Source organism: Cricetulus griseus, chromosome 2, assembly GCF_003668045.3.
Source record: "Cricetulus griseus strain 17A/GY chromosome 2, alternate assembly CriGri-PICRH-1.0, whole genome shotgun sequence".
In the NCBI taxonomy this organism is placed as follows: domain Eukaryota; kingdom Metazoa; phylum Chordata; class Mammalia; order Rodentia; family Cricetidae; genus Cricetulus; species Cricetulus griseus.
Genome location: NC_048595.1, coordinates 424,700,092 through 424,719,752, shown reverse-complemented (window position 1 = coordinate 424,719,752; position 19,661 = coordinate 424,700,092). Strand labels below are relative to the sequence as shown.

General features: G+C 38.4%; 1 protein-coding gene across 2 annotated transcripts in view; it reads left to right on the top strand.

Moving 5' to 3' along the window:
* Abca12 (ATP binding cassette subfamily A member 12) overlaps positions 1 to 19,661 on the top strand; it is a 166,766-nt gene that overhangs the window by 86,314 nt on the left and 60,791 nt on the right. For both annotated transcript variants that reach the window (XM_035439241.1, XM_035439240.1), the window contains 8 exons: positions 6,004 to 6,260; positions 6,351 to 6,463; positions 7,900 to 8,021; positions 10,185 to 10,358; positions 12,765 to 12,929; positions 13,248 to 13,458; positions 14,681 to 14,820; positions 16,610 to 16,729. In XM_035439241.1, coding sequence (XP_035295132.1) covers positions 6,004 to 6,260; positions 6,351 to 6,463; positions 7,900 to 8,021; positions 10,185 to 10,358; positions 12,765 to 12,929; positions 13,248 to 13,458; positions 14,681 to 14,820; positions 16,610 to 16,729 — 1,302 coding nt within the window. The remainder of the gene's footprint in view (positions 1 to 6,003; positions 6,261 to 6,350; positions 6,464 to 7,899; positions 8,022 to 10,184; positions 10,359 to 12,764; positions 12,930 to 13,247; positions 13,459 to 14,680; positions 14,821 to 16,609; positions 16,730 to 19,661) is intronic.

Sequence of the window (19,661 nt, the reverse complement as noted above, 5' to 3'; positions counted from 1 at the left end):
TCAAAATATGGTTGTCTTATTAAACTTCATAATTTGGGGGTTTGTGGCATCATTTCTTATTTTTCCCTATCCTTAGCTTTTAATTCTACAAAAGTAAATTATAAAAGCTAATATCTTGACTTCCTGGTATGCAAAAGTCACAAAAGTTAACTTATTGTTTTCCTTGTTATTAGATTAGAAACTAATAAGTCGTATTAAAATGTGTGACCCTGAAGAGGGAAAAGGAACCAAAAATGTAGATCTCTTAAGCTTAAGTCAGTTCATGCTCCTTTGTCTCTTCACAAAGTGTACAGATTATCACAAAATTCATTTCTAAAGCAACTCTATTGAGTTTTGAAAACAGTTTTCCTAGTATGAACTGTAGTTTAATTGGATTTATGTAGCCTGGGATAAAGTTAAATTAGAAGTGGTTTATTTAGGGCAAGCAAGTGATTTGCTGTGTGGTAAACAAGCTGTAATTAAGCAGGCATGCAAAACATTATGTCCATGTATATTACAGATAAATGTGCTCATTAGACTGCCTACCTTTTAGCCCCAGCATTCTACATGAATCAAATTTTCTAATGTACTTAGCATTATCTTAATTTATGCAAATGAGAAAGAATTCATACATTCACCCAGAAAGCTCTTATTCATCTTTTAAGAATCAGTGTAAATGTCACTCCTGCAACATTAGATTATCACCTTTCCCTTGTTTTGCAGACATCTGCGCTTCCTTCTTTCATTTTATATTTACATTGAACTGTGATATCATTCTTCCTGATAAGTCAGGATAAAAGTTTCTTTCAGATGTGCTCAACAAGTAACCTTGTGATCCACACCTCAAAGTAATTCTTCCTCCCTCTCCTGCAGACAATGGAAGATTTCTGCAGTCCACAATTTGCTTTAGAAAATTTTTTCTTCTTTTTCTCTGAAATGGTTCCTCTGAGGACAACTTCCTCTTTTATTTATAATCTTTATTTATAATTTATAATCTTTATCCCTGAAGTTCTTATAATCCAGCCAGGGGAGAAGGTAGGAAGGCAGAGTCACAAATGCAACGTAGTGAGATAAGTGATGTGGCATGCTGACAGACAGGGTGCTGTATGTAAAGATGGGCTGTCTAACTCAGATTATGGGGTACAGAGGTGGAAGGAAGAAACTTGGCCAAGAATATAATACTTAGTCTGAGTCTTGAAGGCAGTGTAGGAGTAGATGGCACTCACACATTCCAGACACAGAAACCAAGGTTCGTAAGAAGCCAGGGGTGTGAGCCTCAAAGCAGGCAGAGGTTACTTTGAGTCATAGGGAGGTGAAGGTGGCTATGGGAAAGGCAGGGAAGGTGCTTTGGAGGGAGGCCATGACCAGGCCCTAAAACCTTCTCTCTTAGGCAAGGAGTTTGAGTTTGGTCTTGAACACATCAAATATGAAGAGGGTAAAAATTGTGCATTTTACAAAGAGTTTAGATTGGAAGAAAGTTAAGGGGGGCATGTTTGAAATAATCTAAACAAATAAACCAGAAAAAAAAGAAAGCACTGTCTGTGTGGAGTCAGTGCAGAGAACAGATGTGAGACAGTTTCAAGTTCAGTTCAGGAGGTCAAAAGGAGGGGAGGCATATGGAAACAGGAGCCTTGGGACTGAGACTTCTGGCCTTTGGAACTCCTTATGTAGAATTATAGCTTCTTGTATTCATGGGATATCGCTTCTCTAGAGTAGAAATGCTGACAAAATCAGGCCTTCTTCATCTCCCAAACCACTCATCTCTAAAACTAAGGGTTTGCTTCATGAGTGTATAAATGAGGTTATTAAGGCAGAATGCCAACAATAGCGCTGTGTTCTCTGAGCTGTTACCCCGCACATGTCCATGAAAGAATGAGGCCAGGCTCCTATAGTTTCATAAGTAGGGAGGTTATTACTTCCTGCTGTCCCCAATGTGGCATGCATTTGCAGTCCATAGGCCCAGAATTTTATTCACAGCATTCTTTTCAGCAGGGCAAATCCTCCAAAACACCAAATGTCTGCCCATTACCGACATCTCCTTCTGTTTGCAAGCATTCTGCTCTCGCCTACACATTCTGTTCTTTCCTCATTTTCTGTTTTTAGTCTCTTCTTCTCAGGTCCCTTCCTTTGCACAAGATACAGTTTCTTATATTGGGCAGGAATGCAGATAACACTTTTAAAATTGGAAACAGATCTCCCCTCCACCTCTATTTACCAACCAAGGGCTCAGGAGTGCTGTGGATTCATCACTTTATGTCCATGGTATTATAGAGTCTTCATGATCATGTTAATTAAAATTCTCATTCAGAGGCTTTTGGGAGCTACTGGGCAATGGAGAAGCCCATCATAGCTGGAAATGGAGTTAGTTATGGATCGTTGTCCAATTATAAGCCTGAACCTCTGTCTGAGATGAAGAAAACAGGGCCTCTACCTGGGGCTTTGTAAAGTCTGTAGTCTAAAGTTAGTATATGATTTGCTTAAGACAACATCTCACTGTATAGCCTTGGATGGTCTGAACTTCCTGTGTAGCCCGTACTGGACTTAAACTCACAACCCTCATGCCTCTCTGCTTCCTAAGTGCTGGGATTACAAGTATGTACCACCACAACTGGTTTTACTAACAAATCCTGTGTGTATGTGTGTGTGAACTGAAGACATGTGAGTTTGTGTCCTCATGCACTCATGTGCACACATGCAGAAGACAAAACAGGCCTCCTGGTAGCTTCCTCAATTGTCCTCCATCTTGCTGCTCTCCATCAGGGTCTCTTGATAAGTTGAAACAAGATCTTGGGATCTCCTCTCCCAGTACTGAGGCTGCAGGCATGAGTAGCCAGTAGCCAGTCTCAGATCCCAGTACTTGCAGAGCAAGCAATCTTATCCACCGAGTCATCTCTATAGCTGCAGTAACAAATCCTTTAAAAGAGAATTGTAATCACCGGATTTATGCTTATTGTTAATGCCCCGCAAAACTTCTGAAAGTGCAAAGCCTGTATTGCTCCTAGAATAAATCATTGAGTTATCACACTTGTGAAAAATCTTAAGACTCCTCCTTGGTGACTGGGTGCTTCTCAGTGTGCCCCCCGCTCCCCACGTATTATTCACCCTGATCTACATTCTTGTTTCAGAGAACCAAACCAACTTCAGCAATGTACCTAAATGTCAGATTTCTCTTTCTATAACCTTTATCTCATCCACCACGACTGGACTGTTTCCCATACATGAATGCTGAATTTACAGCCACAAAACTGTTTTCAGTTTCTATTCAGTAAGTCGCTGAAGCTAGCTGCCTCTCAAAACTCAGTTAAGAATGTATTGACCCAACATTATTTATCCTTTTATTTTTTTTAAAAAAGTAAGCCTTGAAAAGAGGCCAAAGAGATGGATGGCTCTTAATACAAGTTCAATCCACAGCACCCACATGGCAGCCAACAATCCTCCAGTTCCTCATATTTGGCACCCTCTTCTGACCTTTGAGGGCACCAGGCACACATATGGTGTACAGATATATGTAAAACTCCAATACACACGAATAGTATTTAATTAGCAAATAAAATTTAGATTCTGAGAAAACCTCAAAGGATAGGCAGTAGCAATAGTGTGTAGACATCTGGCTCCACCCACAAGAGTTTTATCCATAGCTAGTGTTTGGAGAATCGAAGTCAAGAATAGTTCATTTCAGTTAAAATGTAACTTCTGCCTGGAAACTGAGCTACAGTCAATGACACTGACATTTGCTTCTCTGGACTTTTTCTTTTCTTTTTCTTAAAATGAACAGCTGATCTGGAGTTCCCAGAGGCAAATTCTTTTCTCCCTCAGTTACAGTGTGAAAAATGTCTATGCCAGAATAGAAAATTTCTCATAGCAATAAGGCCAGTAAATAGAATTTGCATACATTGTGGAGTCACGTCAGAATTTTCAAAGCCACAAGTCAGTTATGTTATTCGATACTGTGGAAAATGAGTCAATGACACTTCAGGATGTTCTTCAGGATGGTCACATGATTGGCTTCTGTGGCCTTCCTGTGCTTACTGTAAACCTCTTGCTAGAGACAACCAGCCTTCCTTTCACCATGACATATTAAGAAAAATGCTGGCAAATCCATTCTCCCGTTGGGGAATAGTTCATTTCAGTTAAAATGTAACTTCTGCCTGGAAACTGAACTACAGTCAATGACACTAACATTTGCTTCTCTGGACTTTTTCTTTTCTTTTTCTTAAAATGAACAGCTGATCTGGAGTTCCCAGAGGCAAATTCTTTTCTCCCTCAGGATGTATTAATTGTGAATATATCCTGAGGACATATGGAGGATAGTGAATGAAGTTCAGGAATATATTGGAGAGCTCACATAGCTGGAGTGCCAGCGTCTTTGATTGTTCTGGGCTTGGAAGTTGAAGTCCTTTTGGATATTTCCATAGGACAAAAGTGTTTAGTTTTTAAAAATAGATCAGAAGGCATAATATCGGATGCATAACAGGGCAGACACCCGAAAACCATGTCTATTGCCATGGGATTGCTAATGTATGCCACAGCTTAAAGACTTAAAAAAATGTTGATTAAATTTTAATTGTCCTAAGATACAGTACCAGACTATGTAGAAAAAAAATTTTAGCTGTAGGATTCAGTTAGGTTAATTGCATTCATATTGTTCAGTAACCAATCTCCAGAATCCCTTTCATCATGTAAAATTGAAACCTTTTACATTAACGAACTCATTTCTCCCTCCTCCAAGCCTCTGTGATTTCATTGTTCTTTGACTTCCTGTGTTTATGAACTGCACTCCTCTAGTCTCTCCTATCTTGGAATTATAAGTGCTGATTCCATTTAGTATAGTATCCTCAAGGTTCATCCATGTTGCCACGGCATATCCTTTCCTATTTAAGGACACACCCACCCACCCACCCACCCACACACACACACACACACACACACACACACACACACACACTCAACATACATACACAACATATATATGTAAGAGTATATACAAATGTGTGTGTGTGTCCTTAAACATTGTTTCAGTTTTATGTATATTCTGGTTATCCATCCATCCCTTGAGTTGTTTCTATTTCTTGGCTCTTATGAACAAGGTTTCTGCACACGCTGTATACAATTGCTCCCTCTATGTACTATTTTCAGTTCCCTGAAGCATAGACCCAGCAGTGGAATTTGGGCTCACATGCTGACTTTATGTTTGAGTTGTGAGGAAGTACAATACTGTTTTCCATAAAGCTGCACCATCTCACACTCTTACCAACAATACACCAGGGTTATAATGCCTGTACACCCTCTCCAACACCTAGTAGTTCTGGTCCTGGTTTGCTGTGTATCATAGCCACCACGATGGATATGAGGAAGAAAGGGCTTTATAAAGCTTTCAAGACAAATCTACCTCCTCTCTGCCCTAACACATGATATAAAATACAAATTAAATATAAAATTTGTTGAAGTGATTTAAATTGTATATCTATCTATTTCCCCCTAAATTTTAAAGATTAGTTTTGGTTTTATTTATTTATTTATTTATTTATTTGTTTATTTTGTGTGAGGGAGGGCACATACATGTTTGGGTGTATGTGGGTGCCTGCAAAAGCCCATAGAGGGTCTGATACCTTGGAACAGGAGTTGGCCAGACACCCGGCTTCCTACACAGGTACTTGGATATGAACTGCAGCCTTCAATATCATGTAGCAAGTCCTCTGAACTACCGAACCATCTCACTATCCCCCTTAATTTTTAAAACTGCATTTAAAAAACCTGCATCTTCATACTACTGAGAAAAAACAAGCTTAGTAGGCCCCACGGCTTTTGTTTTTGTTTTTGTTTTTTTTTTTTACAAGATTCTTAGGAGGGAGCAATACACACAAACAGCAAAGTCACTGCTTTGTTATAAAGCTAAGTCCAATGCCAACTAACTAACACATAGGCAGAAATACTTTTTTACAGATTCAAATTTGGTTACTTATTGCCAACTACTAACTCTGCAGAATAAACATGACTAATCTCTTTTCTCCTCTTTTTGGGAAGTTGTCTCAGCTTCGAAACTTGACCGAACTTCTCTGTGAATCAGAAACTATCAGTTCGATAGAGAAATCCTGCCAGCTCACCAACATGAGTTTCGGCAGGCTGTGTGAAGACCACACCTTTCATTTGCAACTGATAGAAGCCGCAGAGCTGGGTGCTGACATCGCCACTGGCTTACTGTACCACGACAATGTAATATCTGCAAAGCTGAGGGATTTGCTTACTGGCGATCCCAGCAAAATTAACCTAAATATGGACTGGTAAGCTTTCCCGTCTTCGTCTTCCTTGGTGAAATCCTGTCTCCAAAAATGTTATGCCTACTTGAATTTACTCTTCTGTTTTTGTTCCAGGCTCCTGGAACAGGCATTGCAAATGAATTACTTGGAAAATATCACACAGTTAATACCAACTGTAGAGGCCATGCTGCATGTCAACAGGAGTGCGGACGCTTCGAAGCAGCCAGGTGTTTCCCCGCCTGGATTCTTAAGGCTTATTAGGATGAGTGTGCTTGCCATGTTGCCGTTTAAGAAAGGCTCTCTCAAAGTTCCCAAACCAAACCTGCTTTTCTGTCTGCCCTGACTGTGAGGGACCTGAAGCTTTCAAGTTCTGCTGCTTGTCTAAGGAGACCCCAGTGAGCTAGCAAGGAGTGAAACCTGAAACAATGTTATAGCAAAAAGAGTTCCAAAAAGTAGCAAGTTACAGCGTTTCTAACTGTTGTTTCTAGATATTGTGAAGTGCATTAGGGGAGTTGGCTGTATGAAAGACGATGAAACATGTTTTCTTCTATGGGAATAATCTGATCAAAAAAAAAAAAAACCTGAAAGGATGCACAGCTGAGTGCAAAAAATCTTGATTGAGAACCCTCTATTGGTATTCTAAGCATGTTATAGCATGCAATACATTTCTTCTTTGCATAATACATAAATACTGAAGAGAAAGACATTTTAGACAACAGTCAGGCACAAAATTGGAAGGACATTAAGTTAAAAATAAAGAAGGTGTGTTGTATGGGGTCACTTAGTATAAAAAAATCAAGGCCTGGGAGATGGCTTAGAGGTTACATGTATATAAAGCCCATCCAGAGGACCTGGGTTCAGGTCCCAGCACCTACATGGCATCTGTAACTTAATTCCCAGAGTATTTGACACTCTTATAAACTGTATGGTGACTATACTCACATGGCATACAGACACACATGAAGGCAAAATACCTATACACAACAAATAAAAATGAGTCTAAAAAAGTAAAAAAAAATAAAAAAAACAAAAGACAAAAGATGTTTCCAGAGATTACAGTCTTCTAAAAAATATTGTTTACAATGTCTTAACTGGCCAAAATGTGAAATAATTATAATTGCCATTCTAAAAGAGCTTAAAATTCCACATATTCAATTTGTAAGTAATGTAAGATTGTAAAAATCATTTATGAACTATCATATTTTGGGCACAATTAAAGAGAGATGGCTTGTAGTAGATTTATTAGATCTATTCCCAAATTGACATATTGTATGATCCTAGGTTAAAAAGTATCTCAAATTGATGTGATGGTTTAAATCAAATGGAGTCATACTTATTTAGTAGATTATGTGATCAAAGTCTATGAGGAAGCTCTATTTTCCTTAGATCAACCTTGGGTTGCCGACACTGCAGGAAAATTTATAACCTAGAGCAATCTGTTAACTCAAGTTAATGGCATCATAATAAGAACAAGTCTAAATCAGACAGAGATAGATCTCAAAGACGCAAAGCTTGCCAAACCTGGGAGACAACATCTGTTTCTGGCGAGGCATGTACATTCAGTACACTTTAATCTAGAAGTTATGTTACTGTACCTAAAAAGAGCTCTGTGACAACTGATGTGTGAATTGTGTGTGTGTGTGTGTTTCTGTTTTCCTTACAGGTCAATTGATAGAAATGTTTAAAAACATTGAAGAACTGAAAGAAGAACTGAGGGCAATAGGGATGTCCAACACGAGCATCGACAAGATGCTGGCCATTCCCATCCCAGACAACAGGGCTGAGGTAAGGATCCCTTTTGATATAAAGGCAGTTTGTAGAAGTTGATGTAGCATGCAGTATTTTAAGGACTGATCAATAAGACACCGGGAAGTTGCATGGGAGTTGGATCAATTTTCCATACAAATGGTAAAAGAAGTGTGTGTGTGTGTGTGTGTGTGTGTGTGTGTGTGTGTGTGTGTGTGTGAAAGAGAGAGAGAGAGAGAGAGAGAGAGAGAGAGAGAGAGAGAGAGAGAGAGAGAGAGAGCGCACGCGTGCCTGCGCACAAACATGCAATACTACCGCCAAGCTGCAGTCCAAACATCAGAACAGAGATTCTGAAGCAATGTCACTATGTTTCCCATTAATTGATTTCTCTTTATCCTTTGCCCCACTTTTTGTTCCCCACTTTCCTTTTCTACTCAGAATGCTTTCTTCAAGCAGCAGTAATTGTATCTACTATTAGAATAACATTATCTTACATCCTACAGGGATATCAAACTCAGACTTCAATAACCAGTTTAGGGGAAAGTATGTAAATATTCACTCTTTGTTGCAATGAAACTAAAACTGAATATTCACTTCTACTTTGTTAAAGCCCCAGGAAGAGGTTTAGCATACACAATAGATGCCATCAGTGAAATCACGGAAAAGTTTGTGGTTATGGCAAACTTTTTTTTTTGCTGTGAAAATAAATAATGTTATTTTCTTCTTAGCAGATAATACAGTTTTCCACTCAAAATGTCTCATCTTTCATCCTACTTCCAAGTCCATTGTCTGGAAGTGTCACAGAAATTTTTCAAAAGACCTGCACAGCTTAAGGCCTCGTGTGACAGAGTGTGTCATTTCTAAGCACGGCTTGGTTACTAACCAAAACTGAAGTTCATGGAAGGTTCCCTCTGACACACATTAAAGCTGCTGGTGTCCTTGCGATTGGTTCCCTATATAAAACTTAAAACTGCCTTGCCTTGGCTTTCCTTCCTCCCCTGCTAGGAAATAATACCCACCCACCCTTCCTTTTGATCATTGGATTCAAAGCTGTCACTTTTGTAATCAGGTGCTTGGCTTTGGGAGCCATCTTAGTGAACAAAAGTATAAATGGAGTGCACACAGTCTGACCGCTGTTTTTACGGACGGAAAAATGTTCTGCAACTGCCATTGTGTGGGCTTTCCTCGCCTTTCAATGTGGTATCAATAGAGATGGCACCTTCTCACTGACATGCCTTCCCCTCTGGGACTTCAGTGAATATGCACTACTATTTAGGATCTGCACTTCACATAAGTTTGTGGTTCTGGGCTGCCACTTCCTCCTCCTCCTCCTCCTCCTCCTCCTCCTCCTCCTCCTCCTCCTCCTCCTCTTCCTCCTCCTCTTTGCTCTCCATCTCCCCTTTGCTCTACAGTGTCATGAAACTATAGAGTATATGATGTAAGACTATAACTTTCATTGATCATCAAAATGAACTGCAACTCCAATTAAGAAAGGGTCAATGTTTACAATAAACATGAGTCATAAAGTAACCACTTTCCACCCAGACTGACTCCCAAGCTCCCTACTGTTATTTTACACCTGATTGTTCAAGAAAAATGCTGGGTTTCTTCATGCAATCCTATCTGTCTCTCTTCCCCGTCACACTCCTTTTGCTTTCCAGTGAGCTATGGGTTCTCTGTAGTTTTATTAATAATAATTGGTGCCTTATGCTACTGGGGAGATGTATCAGTGATTAAGCACTCGTGGCACAAAGTTGAGGCCTGGAGCTTGAATCCCCAGGACCACCTGCCTGGAATTCCAGCATCAGAAGATGGAGACTGGGGAGTCTCAAAGCAAGCAGGGTAGCAAGAATAGCTGTATTTGCCAATGAGGTCTGGTTTTGATTGAGAGACCTTGCTTTATTGAATAAGGTTAAAGAGGGCTGGAGGATAATTCCTGACATTCTTGTGCCCCTACATACTTGGGCACCCATGTATCCCTACACACATACAAAGTTACATACGCACAGGCATGCATACCACACATAAACATGAAAAAGGATAAATGGGAACTATCATGATTGATTCTTTAAAATAGTTACTTCATTCCTTGGGACAATTTGCCACATTTTAAAACATAGAACAAACAAAAAACTTCCTTGAGGGAACAGAAGATACTCAAGCGATTCACAGCTAAAATGGTTTTCTTCCTCTGATTCACAGATAATTTCTCGTGTATTCTGGTTGCATTCATGTGATGCAAATGTCACCAACCCCAAATTGGAAGATGCCATGAAGGAATTCTGCAAGCTGCCCCTTCCAGAGAGATCACACCAGTCCTACCTCATCGGACTCACCCTTCTGCACTATTTAGACATCTACAATTTCACATACAAGGCAAGTTGCCACTGTTGAATATGTTTCCATGTTAGTTTAGTGTAAAGAAAAATTTATTCACACATGCTTTCGAATCCCACAAGGGATAACACCCTTCTGTATGGTTTCTGGAATTATCACATTATTTTAGAGTCAACAAAGATGAGAAAACTAATGCCCAGGCTGCATTAATTTTTCATTTTCATATATAAGAACAGTCATAAAAATTAATATTACTACCATAACATAAAATAAAACCCTATTTCTATTTCTTATAGTGAATAAGCATTAATTGAGTGCAATGAAAATAAGGATTAAGGGTTGGAGAGATGGTTAAGTGTTTAAGAACAATAGCTGCCCTTTTAGAGGTCATGGGTTCAATTCCCACCACCTACATGGTAGCCTCATGATTGTAATTCCAATCCTGTGGGATCTGATTCCTTCTGGCTTCTGCAGACACTGCACACTGGTGCATAGACAAACACGCAAGCAAAACATCCATATACACAAAAAATAAAAAGAAAGATTAAAAGAAAGGTTAAAAATCTTAAGAAACATTGTATAAAACCTTGCATTTTTTAAAGCACACGCTGAAAAGAATTTTTAAATGTAAAAGTATGTAGGATTCTTTGGGGTGTTTTAGAATCCTACATACTTTTACATTTAAAAATTTGGGATGTTTCAAAATGAGAATTCTTGCATTTCCTTTATCAATTTAGTAAGAAACTGCCATTATTTATGATCATTGTTGGCATGGAGCAAAGTGAACACAACTCCAGTGTTATAAGCAGATGCTTCAAGAGTTCACTCAATACATAACTGAATACATCATTAAAATGCACAAACTGGAAAATTCAACACATTTGTCTAGCAAAGTCTATATGTGGGTCAAAATTATGTACATATTCTTAAAAGCAAAGAAAAATGCCTTTTCCCCTCTTAAAAATTAGAAAAATTCAGAAGCATAGGGAATAAAAATGTTTCACGATTAGTTATGGTTACCCCTATTCTGAGTCCTTCTGCTGTTGCTTTTGCTATAGCCCCCAAGGAACTATGACATTTCATCCCAACACCCTCCAAGCAGCAAAGTGACCCTTTGAGAACCTGTCACATTAGGCCACCACTCTACTTACAAGCTTCCAGTAGTTTCCACTTTTTTTCTAGGAAAGTCTCCAATCCTATACCAGGGCTTCATGATCTGTACTTATGCCCCATATGGAATCATCATCTACTTAGCTGTCCTTAGGCCCATGGCTACCATGTGGTAGTGTGGTGTCACCCCAAGGCACAGTTCCCGGGAAGAGCCGAAGAGCTGGCTGTTCATCTTGACCGTTCACTTGTAGCCCCCACCTCTTTCCTTGCTATTTGTTTTTAGTTACACTCCAAGCATTGTGCATATTTTTTGCCTTTCAGTTTATTATTTTTTTTATTTATAAATTGGGTAATTTATTAATTTTCTGCTTCCAGTATGTAGATCCCATTAGAGCCTCCTTGTTCATTGAAAGATTTAGAATACCAAGAGCACACTGCCTGGCATAAATACATTTTCATTGCTGAGATCTTAGCAGAGAGACATGTGCACACGGTCATCTCTACAGCTTAATCGTGCGTAGTCATGGTGACAGTTAAGGCCTTGGACACCCCAAAGGGCTTTTCATCCTCATAGTTCTCACACATCTTTTCAAGTCTGCCTAGAACCTCCCTATTCTTTTTATTCTTATACTGTTTAATTAATCCACTTGTTAGATTTATTTATTAGTGTAGCGTAGTTAGGAACACTATCTGTTCTTAGAGTAATAGTATGTACGTACGCAAGGCACTGTGCAATAGATATTTACCTTTCTGACTTTGAGAATAGCTTATTTGGAGGCTGGAAGGATGGCTAAGCAGTTAAGACCATGTACTACTCTCCTACAGGGTAACAATTCTATCCCCCTTCTAAGAGATTGTGTGTCCATTTGCAGTTTGTGCAGTATCAAATTATGGCTTTGTCTTTTTTATCAATTGAATCAATTACACAGTATCTGGTCTATGTATCTGCCTTATTTCACTTAGTATAGTATTTTCAAGTTTTGTTCATGGTGTAACATATATATACATACATACATATATATATATATATAATGTCCATATTACATTGCATTTTTAAATAAATTCTGTTATTGTATTTGGGTGGATTGTCGCCCACCTTGGCTGTTGTAAGCAGAGCCCCTATAAATGTTCATGTACTAGCCTTTATGTAGATCCCCTTTGCTTGGGTGAATATCTAGGAATGGAATGGCTGGAATGGTAAATCTCGATTTAACTGTTCAGTAGACTTTCAGAAACATTTTACAAGGAGGCTATTCTGTTTTATAATCTTACCAACCATCCATGAGGTTCCAGTACCTCCATATAAATCATTCATTCTCCTTCTTTTTCCATTAGGTGTTTTTCCCAAGGAAAGATCAAAAGCCAGTAGAAAGGATGATGGAGCTTTTCATAAAACTGAAAACAATTCTCAATCAGTTGGCTTCCGGCGCACATCCCCTGCTAGACAAAATGAGATCCCTGAAACAAATGCATCTGTCCAGGAGTGTTCCATTAACACAGGTAGAAGAGTCACTCAGTAATGTTCTTCCTGAGAAATTCTTCCTGTCATGCTGACTTTTATTTAAGATTAGGTACAATAAATTCAGTTACCAATCTAGCACCTCGAAGACAAACAAACACTCCCTAGAAGAAAATTCCCGCTTTAGCCATGTTTTGCGCTTAAACCAGTGAGGTTTATCATTCTGTATTTAGGTTTGCCGTTCACACTTTAAAGAAATGAGGGAAACTCTGAGCCTTACCACTTTTTCCCTGCTATGTTGTCTTCTAGAGCACAGGTAGCTCGGGTGGCATTAATAACTCTTGGACATTGTCTCACAGGCCATGTACAGGAGCACCCGAATGAACACTCCAGTGGGATCTTTCAGTACCATCTCCCAAGCTCTCTGTTCCCAAGGGATTACCACTGAGTACTTGACCTCCATGCTGCCTTCTTCCCAGAAGCCAAAAGGCAACCACACCAAGGATTTTCTAACTTATAAATTAACTAAAGAAGAGATTGCCTCAAAATACGGAATTCCGTTAACTGCTAGTGAGTGTGCCTTAAAATAAGTATGATAATTATTCTTAATGACAAGAGCTCTACATGTTTTGTCACCGCTTTTCATGGTAAATGAAGTATTAATTTTCTCTTGGAATTAAAAATAGAAAACACTTATGCAGCACTTGCTGTGTGTCCTGACTTTTAACTCACACCATCGTCACAGCAGCCCTATGAGGTAATGTCTACCCTGTTGCATCTTAATGAGAGGAAGTGAGGCACCAAGATACTGAATAACCTGCCAAGGTCACTGATCTTGGAGGTCTCAGGGCTATTGGGTTCTCTAAACGACAGTGTACAGTCATAGATCACTTTAATCATAGGCATGTGCACTGAGAAATGTGTCATTAAGTGACTTAGTCACTGGGGGCGGGGTCATAGACAAACTAGACAGTTAGCCATCATATCAGCAGGTGATGTTACTGTATGGGACTGTATGCAGCCCATCACTGAACACATCGCTGTCAGCCTGCACAGCTCTCTAGTTAGCATCTGTGGGTCATAACTATGAATTCTTGCCAGTAGATAATGCAAAATCTTGTTTTAAATTTTCTCAGGTCAATATTTTCCCCTAACTCTCTAGCATTAGACGTTTATGTGGCATATGGCAGAGCTGCGTGTGTGCAGCCGAGCATAACTGTTTAGTGGCATATCAAAACCATTTACTTGATCTATAAACTTTGAGATGCAAAATGTGATCTGAGGAATTCTTCCAGGTGATATATGTATGTTTAGTATAGCAATTGGGTTGACTCATTCATTCATCTTTTTATTCATTCAACAAAAAGCTATGAATGGCTCTTATGTATTTGGTACCATCCCGGGAGTAGAGTTTTGTGTATTTTTGGAAAATTAAGTGCTGGTGAAATGTATCAGTTAGAAGCAAGTCTGAAATTGGTTTGAAATCTTTGTATTTATTCTTGGCAAAATGCCGTTGTTTATTCTGGGCTTGCTTATTAGCTTCAACTTTCTCACCTAAATATCAATCATTATTCTGCTTCCTTACTTCAATGCCAGATGCCTCATATCTGTTACCAACAAAAGGAGTGCTAAGACATACATTTTATGCTATAGGGTCTGGACCAGTTCTCCATAAATAAATAGATTTGAAATGTACCTAGAAACGATTTTCTGCTGTCTCCTAAATTATAATGGTTGATGCATAGTAACTGTGCCTATTAATTGGCTGATACATTATTTTTTTTCTTTCCAGCACCATTTTGCTTCTCCCTTTATAAAGACATCATCAACATGCCTGCTGGACCTGTGATTTGGGCTTTTTTGAAACCAATGTTGTTGGGAAAGATTTTATATGCACCATATAATCCAGCTACAAAAGCCATTATGCAAAAGGTTTGACGGTCAAACTAAGTGATTCTACGTGGGGCACTGTTTCTATTTCAAAGTAGTCAGCTTCTAAATTTATTTTAGGTGATTCTGGCTTATGTCTTCTTGGCCATCATCATTGCCCTTGGCTTTTGGAAACTTTTGATAATTCTTTACTTTGGCACTAGATATGTGTGAATGGGGTGGAGTATAGGTTATGACAAATGGGAGCTCCTGGTGAAATAAACCATCTTGACACTCGGGAATGAAATTAGATACAGCCAGACCTCAGACTTTTCAATTTATCTAAGAAAACCAAAAAGTTTCCAATTAATGTCAAATGTTTAAAGTGTATATAAAAATCATTTGAAAAATGGATGATTATATAACTAATTCAAGTAAAAATAGGTCTTATAGATTCTTGGCTTCAGAACTGGTTGTGTGATTCGATATTTCTTATTTATATCAAAGACACATGTTGAGGGAAACAATATCATCAGGACCCGTATTTACCATTTTACCACAATTACGTCCCCTTGCTTTTATGTTGCCTTTAAGGGTGGGCATGATGCTCCATGGTAGAGTCCTTGCCTGATATGCACAGAACCTGAATTCAATGCACAGCACTGAAAGGAAAATGCAGCATCAGTAAGGTTGGCTCGAAGACAGACATGCAAAGCACACCTGAACCCTAGTGTCTTGGAGGCTGAGACAAGAGGCTTTGGAGACTGACACAGTCTCTAAAAAAATACCTTTAAAGATTTGAATTATACACCTACTCTTTTAAAAACTAAAGAGTGAAAGTGAAAAGAATATCTGCCTTAACATTAACTGGTCACTAAATTACAGTTGATATGAGTCTAACATTATTTTTGAAGCTATGTAAAACGAACAGGAGGTTACCAATGAGTGTTGTTGCTTTGAATGTTTGTAGTAAAATACTTTATTCATCTTATGGGGTGCCACAACACAGAATTTGTGTAAATGATGTCACTCTTACTGTCTGAGTGTAGATCTCCCCCTTTATGCTGGACTCTTGTCTCCACTCTTGGATACGGAAAAAAAAAATCTTTCCTTCAACTCAATAGAGCTAGATAAATTCTTTCCCTTTTTAAAATATGCTAAAGAAATGTTTTAATAACATGAAATGCATTTATTTCATTCTCAGTTACTGGGGATTCATTTTATTTCTGGTGGATGTTTTTGGGTTTGTGCTAATGTAAACACTGTGGTCAACAAAACACATGTACATACCTTTTGACAAATTGGTGTTTTATTTCAGTAAGATTAATGTCTAGGATTAGAGAATTGAAGGATATTTTGTTCCTTATTTTATTTTATTGAGATAAGATCTTGCTATGTAGCTCATGTTATCCTTGAGAGTTTAGGATTGTCCCGCCTTAGCCTCCCATGTGCTGGGATTACACGCATGCTTACTTTTCTTTCTAACTTAGAAAATTTAATTTAATAAGAATATTCTTCTTATGTCTGTGAAACTGGGTGCTCTTTAATATTAAAGTGAAGTTTAAAATGGGCAAAAATGAAACTTTGTGACAACTCTGGGGAGGCTTCCATTTTGATTATACATTCATGTTGGGCATCAAGCAAACCCTAAATTTCCCAGACTTTCTATAAATTGATTTTGATCCTTATACGATATATCACTCGAAGCTTTTGAATGTGTAGAAAAGGTCTGACAATGGGTTTTTTTTTAAAACAACTTTACTTTGTAATGCTGTTTTTATATACCCCGAAGTTGTATATCACACATGAAAAATACTAATGACCAGATCTCTCTTGTTTCTTTATTGTTAAGTCCAATGTAACTCTGAGACAGCTGGCGGAATTAAGAGAAAAATCTCAAGAGTGGATGGATAAGTCACCAATCTTCATGAATTCCTTTCACCTGCTAAACCAGACAATTCCAATGCTCCAGGTACTGGATCACTCTGCCATACAGCTTACTGGGAATTACAGTTCTTAGATAATCAACTTCATTATGTGAAGATCATAACTTAGTATCCATATTCAATAGAGTAGAATAACCTTCCCTCCAGACAGTGTCTGGGACAGAATAGCAGATTTCTCACTCACATTTGTAGACCCTCCCTTCCCTCTAGATCCTCCTGTCTCTCTACTATCTTAAGGGTGAGAATTTCTACACACTGATGTAACTACAACTAGTTCTATAATACCTACTTAGTGATCTTGATTAATATGGCATTGATATGCTCAAGTTAGCTCTATTTAAAGTTATTCTTTGGCTCAGGGAGTATCCCTTTATGTGGGAGCCCTATCCCAAAGGATATGACAGACTCTTAAGACCCCCCTATTGAAGGCCTCACCCTCCCTGGGGCGCAGAAAGGGTATGTGATAAGTAGGGTTTTAGTTGGGGGGATAGCAGGGGAGGAGGGGAGGGAGAGGGAACTGGGATTGACATGTGAAACAATCTTGTTTCTAATTCAAATGAAAAAAAAAAAGAATCAGAGTCCCCTGATTAAAAGCTCAGTTCTGCTCCTTAAAAAAAAGAAAATAAAAAATAAAGTTATTCTTTGGTACTTAATGGGTTTAGAATTTCTAAAGTACTAATGTTCTAGACAGCATTCAATGCCAGGAGTTCCTTAGTTGAGACGAGTGGCATAGATTGTGCACAGGTGCTGTCATAGAGGGAGCTGGGTGAGTGTCTCAAATTTAAAGTTCATGCAAAGAAGCAAGGAGCACACCTAGGGGAAAATGTAATAAATTGGTGCCTTCCAAATTTAGTCCTCACTCAGCCCTTACTGATGTACATGCCAGTAATAGTTACAGGCTTGACGTCACAACTCTGCACACATCTGTTTGATAAGTATGATTTGTAATTCTTGTAAAAAAAAAAAGATACAGGCTGAAAACAGTGTAGGAAAATGGTCCAATCGCAAACAGAACTTTTGACAACTAAAGAGCAAGCAGCAGAGCTGGCCTGTAATGAGCTGGAGAAAAGATAGTAATTATGGTCCTCCTGAGATGGTGGTTTGCATTGAAAAGAGATGACCCCTATAAAACCGATGTAGTCCAAGAATATTATCAGGCTAATATATATATATATATATATATATATATATATATATATATATACAATATATATCATATACAATATATATTATATATATTATATAACACACATACATACATACATACATACATACATACATACATACATACATACACATCTCCTGTCTTTATCACCATGTTGAGTAAATTAAACCCAGAATGAATGATTCGTTTCATGTAAGTTTTCAGGAAAAATACTTGGAAGCTGCTTTCTTCAGTTTGTTTTGGCTAACAATCAGCACATAGTTAGTTACATTTACAGTGTGAATTAGAAGATAAATACAAAAACCATCAATATGTTTAATAACTATAAAATGAAGGGCATTTTCCATGGAACACCTTCCCCACAATGTACTGTTCAGCTTAGCTATTCTAGCTCAAAGCATGCTCATTGTAGCAGGTCTTTTCTAGTGAGTATTGGATAGCAAAGTTTCTTGAATAGAATTTTAATGCCCTATGTATTCTCCTAAGTGGAGGATTGCTCTTTTCTCCTAAAATACTTTTATCTATGGAGAAGGAAAAATAGTCCACACACATTATTTTATTAGGGAAATTTTTTGTTGGCTAAAGTGCTGAATTACCAAAGGACATGTGATGTACGTAATAGTTCCAAAGTGCAGAATTTATTAGAATCTCCATGGCTATTTTCACAGTGAGAATATCAGCCAACTGAAGCATCTTTACTCCAGAAAAAGGGTAAATTGCTATTCTAATTCTGGAGGAGAAACTCAGTTTTGTAAATGCACAGGAAATTTGAAGCATTAGCAGATGACATGGCATTGTGGTACAGTGCTTGCTCCAGAGTTCTGAGACTCTGGGCTCTGGGTTCAGTCATAGGCATGCATGCTCACATATTCTCTCTCTCTCTCTCTCTCTCTCTCTCTCTCTCTCTCTCTCTCTCTCTCTCTCTCTCTCTCACACACACACACACACACACACACACACACACCAAAAAGATACAGGCAAGATGGTAATAGCAGTAGTTACTCTGAGGTGTGGTAAAAATCTGCATAGCAGTGTCTAGCTCACAGATGGCTCAGAGGTTAGGAGCACTGACTGCTCTTCCAGAGGTCTTGAGTTCAATTCCCAGCAACCACATGGTGGCTCACAACCATCCGTTATGAGATCTGGTACCCTCTTCTGGTGTGCAGATATACATGGAAGCAGAATGTTGTATACATAATAAATAAATAAAATCTAAAAAAAAACTATGTCTCCTAGATTGGAAAATAGCAATAGAGGCCTTAATATTTTAAATAAGTTATAGTTTAAATTATCAGTGTTTCAGTGAATTAGATGATGGTTTTGTTTATGTTTTCCCATGGCCATATAGTTGTTCTTGTTCAATACAGAACGGTATTATAATAATGGAGACTGACATTGCTGAAGAGTCATTTGTACCCCACTTTGTAGAAAGACAACTTGGAGTCAGGAAGGGGGTACTTCACAGCTGGGGATGAGTAGCTAGAATACCAAACAGTTGTGAGGTCAAATGTAATGAAGACCTTGTGAATGCCAGCAGTTGCTTTTATTTATCTGGGGAGAATAAAATAATCCTGAACCATATTATTTACAGTGTATGTTTAAAAGGAAGCAATTTATTAGTGCTGAGAAAAATTCTATTAATTGAATATTATTCTCCGATGTTAAAAATAATTATGGTCCCCTTGGGGCACTTTTAAAAATCCGAATAATTTGTGTGGAAGACAACTGATCATTCTTTCAAATCATTGTGTGTGAGCCCATAAGCATATACCTCAATAACACCCGGTGGTGGC